At 37.1% G+C, this 9,102-nt stretch overlaps 1 protein-coding gene across 2 annotated transcripts in view; it reads left to right on the top strand.

Moving 5' to 3' along the window:
* Positions 1 to 8,620, top strand: part of LOC143019537 (carbonic anhydrase-related protein 10-like) — a 946,303-nt gene extending 937,683 nt beyond the window's left edge. Inside the window, exons 11-13 of one of the 2 annotated variants that reach the window (XM_076175256.1) lie at positions 10 to 48; positions 2,528 to 2,657; positions 8,570 to 8,620. In XM_076175256.1, coding sequence (XP_076031371.1) covers positions 10 to 48; positions 2,528 to 2,550 — 62 coding nt within the window. In that variant the 3' untranslated portion in view covers positions 2,551 to 2,657; positions 8,570 to 8,620. The remainder of the gene's footprint in view (positions 1 to 9; positions 49 to 2,527; positions 2,658 to 8,569) is intronic. The other variant, XM_076175265.1, reaches the window with a different exon arrangement.
* Positions 8,621 to 9,102: the final 482 nt, after the last annotated feature.

The raw sequence follows: 9,102 nt of genomic DNA, 5'->3' as shown, positions 1-9,102 counted from the left end.
CATCTACAGTGAAGCACAGCGCTTCCACAGCCGCACCAGACAGCCGAGGTTGGTTTACCTCCACCATTTCATCACTATTTGAACCTCCACCGTTTGATCACAATTTAACCCCTTCCCCTCTCTCCTCCTCGTCCACTGAAGTTGTTTTACGGAGCAATTGAGGACATGCCTCGGGGCCGCATCATCCTCTTATCCAATCACTGTTCTCCCCTCCACTCACTTCTATCTGTAGCATTCTCTCTCTGCTCCACAGGCAATCGCCTTACTCCAAAAACACTATTTATCCTGTCCATCGATCTTCTTCTTGGCTTTTCACATCTCCTTTGTTTTCCATACTTTTCTGCGAATCAGTCTCATTCTTCCTATATTCCCCGAACCATGTCTGCAGTCTTTAATCATATACCCTACCAGGCACCTCTCTTTCCATCCAAGGTCTCTGCATCTCCTTCATATTTCTTACTTCATCAATTCTTGTAATACCTATTATATTTCTTACACACTTCATCTCACAAGCATTCAAACTTTCTGTCTCGTTTATATTCCAGTGCTTTGCTCCATACAATGCCTAGGTATAATCACGCCTTCATACAACATTCTTTTTTTACCCTTTTATATTTATTTCCCTTTTTTACTCTGCAACATACTTCCACGTTCAGTTCTCCGTTTACTGCCATATGCAACCCCACATAACTAAATTTATCCACTACATTCAACTTCTCACCCTTCACACTTACACTCATCCTGCCATCCTAACACCGTCATTACTCCTTGTACATCTCATCCTTGTACTGTTGCCAGCCTTAACTCGTAATTTTTTCCTTGCATATCTATCTAGTCTCAATCACCAACCCCTTTAGTCTCTCTCAGCGGCGCAGTATCATCCGCAAACAACAACTAGCTGAACTTTCACGTACCTCCGACTTCACCAACCAGCTCTAAACCTCTACCCAGCATTCTCTCGTTTACTTGTTTTACCACTCCATGTATACCCAATGGCATGAATGCTCGTTGGCCGAAGGAGGTCGAGGTGACCACGGTTCGAACCCTACCGTGAACGAGTTGGGCCAAAGGCATGGTTCATTAAGATACACACTGCAAAGTCCTCTGTAAGAGGGGATTTACACGGTTCGTCGAACGCGGTTCGACAGACACGTGTTTAAAGTGATGTGTGAACGTGTGAACGGGGTATTTGGTTGTCGAACACGTTGGTTAAACCCCAAATACCCCGTTCACACTTCACTTTAAACATGTGTCTGTCGAACCGCGTTCGACGAACTATCGCGACGTTAAATCGACTCCTCAATCACCACTCCATCCACATATAGGCTGAACAATCACGGTGATATCACACAACCTTACCATAGTTCCACGTTTACCACCTCAAACCATCATTCTTTCCGTTCCCGTCTTTCAGATTTGCCCCATTATTCATATAAAACTTTTTACCACCTTTAACTAACCTCCACCTATTCCATGCGACCGTAATACACTCCACGACGCCTCAATCAACCCTGTCACATGCATTCTCCAAGTCCAGAAAAAAAAAAAATCTTTTCCTTTTGCCAAAATATTTTCGGATATCTGTTGCACAACAAAATCTTGATTTATGCACCCTCTCCCTCTCCAAAACCCACACTGCCCTTTTCCAATTACTCCCCTGTTCCCCTCCAAAGCCTCTCAGTTGACCCATTTCCATACACCCAACAGACAGTAATCAATGGACCGATCCATTTGAATCTACTACATTCATACATACCTCCCTTCCGCATGCACTCCTCCATTGCACTGATAGGTTTTCTTTCAGGTCAAGGGCTTTTACAAGGGTGATACAGACAAGGTCATCATATTAAGGCATCAGGGCAGGACACGTAGTATTGGATCTGAATTGGACAATTTTAGATTTAAGAAAGAAATTGACAAGAACTGTTTTACCAATAGAATGGTTAACGATTGGAATAGGCTTAGTAACCAAGTAGTGAGCGCTGAAACTATTGGTTGCTTTAAGAGAAGGTGGTAAGGGACATGGAATTGCCTAGTGTAAGTCTTATGTTTTTTTGCAGTCTCCCTCATTCTTATGATCTTATGTTCTTGTCCTTTACTCTGGTTGCCGCCAGGCTATTCTGCTCATCTCCACTGCACTCCTTGCATAGTGAAGGGGCTCATCACAAGGCACTAGCTTAGCTCCACATACACACACGTACACACACACACACACACACACACACACACACTCACAGACACACACACACACACACACACGCACACACAGACACACACATATAGTAAACAAGTGTGTGTGTATATATATATATATATATATATATATATATATATATATATATATATATATATATATATATATATATATGTATGTATGTATAAACCTACATGTTAAAGATAATGATGATGCTAATGATAATATATTCATGTCTATAATTTTATTTAGATTTATGTTGATGTTTATATTGATCAGTACATATTCATTTAAATTTACATCCCCGTGAAACTAACCTTTTCCTTCCCACAGCTTCGCGGCACGGGGAATCGTGACGACGGACCTCCCCTTCTACATCCACCACCTACTCCTCCTCCTCCTCTTCCTCCTCCTCCACCTCTCCACCTACGTCATCATCCTTGCCCCCGTGGTCGATGTGCAGGTAGGTTGTTCGTTGCCGTAGTTAGCGGGGGAAAGTGTCGAATGAGTTTCCGCTTTAGTTAAACTTGTGTACGTTACGTGTACGTATGTATGTACTCAAATGAACTGATATTTATGACTGGCATTTGAAATTAAGATAACTTATATATAATATTTTAATTCAGAGTACTGAATTTTTGTATTTAAACTTCTAAAATATTTCTGTAATTGCTCTATTTACTCGTGAATGGATAGTGAGGGAGGGTTGCCATGTAAATGAAGCCGTGGAGTTGAACCAGCATCGACTGTCGGGCCCTACGGTAGAGGTACTATGTCTTGCTGCATTGCTTCTGACCCGGGCAGTGGGCGAGGGTCAGGATTGGTCCTTATCCAGAAGGAGCTAACATAGAAAGAAAACAAAGGGGCGTTGGATGGGTGAAGGGTGTATGTGTGCTGACTCTCCCTTTTATATGTATATATATATATATATATATATATATATATATATATATATATATATATTATAAATTTATGTATGTGCGTGTGTGTGTGAACGTGTGTGTGCGTGTGATTCACCATGGTCTTGGATCACGTGTTGGACTCGTGTGTGTGTGTGTGTGTGTGTGTGTGTGTGTGTGTCCTTGTGTGTCTATATCTTTGTATATGCGTTTGTATTTTTGTGTGTAAGTGTGTGTGTGTGTGTACGTGTACATGTGAATTTGTGTATGTGTGTGTAGAGAAAGCTTTTGTTATTATACCTTACGTTATCAAAGTGCCACCAAGTCATATATAAAATTGAACGAAAACTTGTAAATTCAAAGGAATAATATCTTTTTAAGGACGTTCTGTATCAGAATAATAATTCTCACGTAATAATGCTTCAGAAACGTGAGAGGGAGATGAAATGCTTGCAATGAATTTGTATAAAAGTCAGCTTAAGAGAAACTGTAACAAAAGCCGTGATATAATAGATGTGGAGTAGAAACATATATTTAGGTCGCAATTAATTTACAAGTTTGAGAAAGAGAGAGAGGGGAGTGTGAAACTGATAAAACATTATGAGAACATAACAGAAAAGTAAGAACAGGAGAAAGAAAATGGGATAATGATGTGAACAGAACAGTCCTGGTGCTAATATGAACTTATAAGGCCTTGTTCATACTAGCGGTTTGAACCGCGCGGAAACCGCAGCGGTACCGCATAGTCAAGGAAAAAATGCGTGGTCGTGTGTGAACACCTTCATGGACTTACGCCGTAATTGAACCGCCGTGGTTGAAACGGCGGAGGTTGAAACCGCCAGTGTGAATAAGGGATAAGAAGTCTTCCGAAAACTCACACAAGACTGATAACAACGTATACCATATGACACAAGTGGCGTAATACATGGCGAACTCACCCCAACTCTCCTGGTTAATTCGACCCGATTTTATTCACGGAATGAAAGACCCACAAATTAAATGAGGTCATTGACATATAGTACATCATCCAATAAAACCATGTAACTGTCTTTCTATTCCTGGACTTCGAATAAAGAATATGAAATCGTTTTTCGATAACCAGTATAAAACATGTGAAGTACCACCAGGCACGCTTGTATGAAATGTACAGATGAAGGAAAACATTTCAAGAAATAAATAAATTAAATTAATTGAAAAATAAATGAAATGATAAATAACCCAGACTCCTCTTTCTCCTCTTCATTCTCCCCCTCTTCTCTTTTTTTCTATCCCTTATCTTCCTCTTTCGCTTTCTCCTTCTCTTTCTCCTCACTTCATTTCTCTTCCTTTTCCCTTTCCTCTTGCTCCTCCTTCGCCTCCTTTTCCACGTCTTTCTTCTCTTCCTCCTTTTCTTTTTCTCCTCCTACTTCTTCTCCTCCTCCTCCTTCTTCTCCTCCTCCTCCTTCTTCTCCTCCTCCTCCTTCTTCTCCTCCTCCTCCTTCTCCTCCTCCTCCTCCTTCTTCTCCTCCTCCTCCTTCTTCTCCTCCTTCTCCTCCTCCTCCTCCTTCTCCTCCTCCTCCTCCTCCTCCTTCTTCTCCTCCTTCTTCTCCTCCTTCTTCTCCTTCTCCTCCTCCTTCTCCTTCTTCTCCTCCTTCTCCTCCTCCTCCTCCTTCTTCTTCTTCTTCTCCTCCTCCTCCTCCTCCATCTTCGTTTCAATACGGTCTCTTGAACCCATGAATAAGGATGGACGACTCATTCCACTTTTGTTAGTCAATTACTCTAATGATGTTTCAGAAAACCCACTGATTTGTTACAATTTATTTTAATTGCGATTCCCGGAAGCACAATTATGAAATAATATCATGGCATATTTCTTATCCACGTGTAAAATCTTGAATCCAAGAAAAGAGAATTTGAAATAATCATCTCCATAAAATAATGCCATTAAATTTTCTATAAACCACAGAAGTATATTGATTTTTCATTCTAAGAAATTGTCCTAAAGAGACACAGAAAATTGCATTCAACAACTACATTACATGCATGAGTACAACTTGCTAAGTGCCATATTACAAAGGCGGAGCATGCCGACAGGAGACCTTTTGGTCCATAACTAAGTCGGTTGTGAAAAAATTATAATAATGATAAATTAATAAGTAAACCAATAAACAAAAAATATGATAATATAAATAATAATAAATAAAATAAATGCATAGGTATAGTTAAATAATAAACAAACAGGTAAATAGTAAATGATAATGAATTGACATATAACTGATAATAAATATGAATCAAGCAAATAACAATAAACAGAAAAATTATTACAAAACAAATAAACAAATAATATAAAATAAATGATAGTCATTACAGCATCTTGCTTAGGTGTTTATCTAAATTAATTAATGGAATACATATTTTTCCACTTTCAATATTTAGTTACGTTATCAATTAAGGTGGTACACAGCAGAATATTTGCTAATTTAGACTTTAGTACAGTATCACACTGGGCTATTTTTCCTCCCACACCCTACCTCCAACCTCCATTTGAATTACTAGAATATGACTTCGCTAAAAGAAATCTAGATTTCCCTAAGAACCTTTGAACAATATGCCTATCCTTCGTATAGGTTGGCCCCCTCTTAGTTTATCATTCAGTTTCGTTATATTATATGACGGAAAGATAATTTGACATTTGGAGATTTGAAAAGTAAAATATTGTAACCGAAGTCGTTTTTTACTCAAACGAACTCTCAACTGTCGGTGCTGGGGAAGCCCGTAGAAGCCCAGTGTGATAACCCATTTAGGTAGTGAAAGAATTAGGGACTGCCTCGTTAAATTCCTTCGGTATTAAGTGAGCCTGCTTTTCATTTTGGTTGTCAGTAGAATATTTAATTAATTTCTGAGCCCATCCCCACCCGCAATGCTGTTAGCTTTAACGGCATATCTATAATCACTTATAGATAACCAATTGTACCGATAACTACCTGAATGCCGCTCAAAAAGCCAACCATGATGAGGAAACTATCTTTGTGTTGACAACGTGTGTCGGTCTCTTCATATGTAGAAATGTACGAGTGTACGTTTTGTGTGTATGTAGATGTGTATAGGAGAGGAAAAATAGATCATTGTTCCTATTGTTTTTAAAAGATCAAAGGATCAAATCCTGGTAATAGAAGATAATGATTGCTCTCTTCAGAACAATTGAACTGTACCTTCACATGAAAAGGAGACCCGTAGATAGGAAACAGTGTACATAAAAAAGAAATACATGGTTTATAAAACATAAAAAATCTTAAAGACGAAGTAACAAACGGAAATAATAAGGAACATGTTAAGACTGATTCGAAAGATTCCAGGCTCTAGAATCGGCTAGAATTATGCGTTTTATAGAATCCATACAAAGTCATGTCTTCTCATAGGACTTTCAAAAGATAGTTGTGTTGTAGAATTCTCAAGCAAGAGCCACAAAGGAATATATAAGTATTTTTATAAAGCGTTTTATATATATATATATATATATATATATATATATAAATTGAGTTTTGTGTTATGAAGTTGATATAATTGATCAAGGAATATTGTTCAATCAAGTAATGTAGACTATGTAAAATCTATGTTGTAAATCATTTATTTTACATAAGTTGAAGTTTACATATGAGTAATTTAAGAACGATGTAGTTCTAGAATCACGTTAAGTTAATATTTAATATAATAATCATAAGTTTTATCTGTAGATAAGAAAGCATCAATTTTTTTTCTAGGTGTGTGTGTATATATATATATAATATATATATATATATATATATATATATATATATATATATATATACACACACACACACATGCGAATAATGATATTAACATGATGACATACTAAAGAGTAAATAATTTGATAAATCTAAAAATATTAATGATATTAACATGATTATATGCCAAAGGGTAAATAATTTTATACATCTAAAATTTTTGTATATTATCTCAGTATTCCACATGGTTAGGGTAAAGTGTAATTTGTACTTTTAATATTTACATTTAGATACCTCATCTCTATTATATAAATTCTTTATCACACGAAGAAAATTCCCATTCATATAATCCAGAAATTTGTCTATTATATTGAGATAACATAACCCGGAAATTGTAACTTTGAGATAATAAACTAAAGTCTTTCCTTTGGCTTTGGATTTTCGTTTTCAGTAAGAAGCTTAGCATCTCTGATCTATGAATATTTTTACAGGATGGGGAGAAGAGCCAGTATCAGGTTCAAAATATTTAATAAAAGTAATAAGAATTAATATTTTCTGCTCGGTAACCGTGTAGGACAAAGAGGCACGAGAGAACAAGAGTAAATAGCTCTAAATGTAGTCAAACTAAGACTTTGTAATGATGGAGACTTAAGACACTAGTTCGCTGTAACTTCTAAAAACTATTGCATTTGAGACTCAAAAATCATATAAAACATGTTACGAAGAAGACATTATTGCCATTTCCATCATGAGGCACCAGAATTAAAAAAAAAATTGTGAAAGATTTGATGGTGTTGTGATATTCAGACTTTTTCACATAGAGACAAATTTGTTTTTCCACCGTGTGGTCTTGGATGCTTGTTTCCATGACATAACTCAGCATCTTTGGGGACAAGAGCGGGAAATAGTCCTAGGAACTCCATCTGAAGCACCTGGGGCTAGATCACTCCCTAAAGAAGTACCGGCGTCGATAAAATATTAAAGAATCCTACTGCTCTATGTTTATCTTATCATACATACATGCATGCTTACGTGAATAAATGTGTGCATGCATAAACGAATGAACACACACACACACACGTATGTATGTGTGTGTGTGTAATATATATATATATATATATATATATATATACATACACACACACACGCACACATATTCGTAGCTACACTCAACAAACGCTCGCGCGCGCATGCATGTGTTTGTACATGTCAATCACTGTGAGATATAAGAGTCAAAATAACAATAAGTTTTATCCTGCAGAAGCATATGATGCTTATTTTAGGTTACACACTGCTCTCAATTGAACACGCATTGTGGCGAATAAGCGCGTGTGTCTATATATGTTTATGAATATATGTTTCTGAATACATTCACCTTTTATGCACACACATACGTGTGTGCGTATGCGTCAGGTTTGGTATATATATTAATGAAATCACTAGAAAGAAATGTAGTAGCACATTTATAAATCACACAACCATTGTCGGAGTGATAGAAAAAAAATATGAGAAAGCTGACTTCTATGTTTCGGCTGCCAACTGCAGTCCTCTTCAGAAAAGTATAGCAGAGGGCTGCAGTTAGAAGTCGAAATATAGAAGTCAGCTTCCTTAAATTTTTCTTTCATTCCGAGATTGGGCTTTCTGTGTGATATTAATCAGTGTTATCTTTATTTTCCTATTATGGCATCAGTTTGTATGACCCCTGATACATCAATCTGGCTATACAATGCTTTTTTTCTTATCTTTTTCAGGTGTGGTCGCTGCCAAGAACGTGTTGAACCTGTCAGGTGTAAATAAATCTGTTTTATTACATCTCTGATTTTTATTAAACCCAAACATATGTGAGCATAAGAAAAAGATCAACTGTATATAGAATACTTCCATTATTCAACTCGTATATAATGATAAACAGATTAACCTATATACGAGCAATATAAAAAGATTATTGCATACATATGAGCGAAAAGGTAATTAAGACATTACCACATGCAGAGGGCATAGATAAAATTTATATGCACCGACACAGACACGCACAGACACATTATTTGGATATAAAATGAATCATTGTTACAAAATCCGTGATAGAAACTTTAACACCATCTCGAACCCCGAGTTCCTTTATCCCTCCTACCCTTCTTAAATATTCCCTCTATCGCCTCTACGATTCCACCTTTTCGGTGCGATATCGTCCACAAAGATAGACAAACTAGTTATTTTCGTATAAAAAGGCACACCTTCCTCCCTCCAAGAATGGCCAACCTCATCAACAGTGCATTCCATTCCT

Source organism: Oratosquilla oratoria, chromosome 3, assembly GCF_046742065.1.
Source record: "Oratosquilla oratoria isolate Oo_2021 chromosome 3, ASM4674206v1, whole genome shotgun sequence".
NCBI lineage: Eukaryota > Metazoa > Arthropoda > Malacostraca > Stomatopoda > Squillidae > Oratosquilla > Oratosquilla oratoria.
This window is presented reverse-complemented; position numbering and strand designations above follow the sequence as displayed.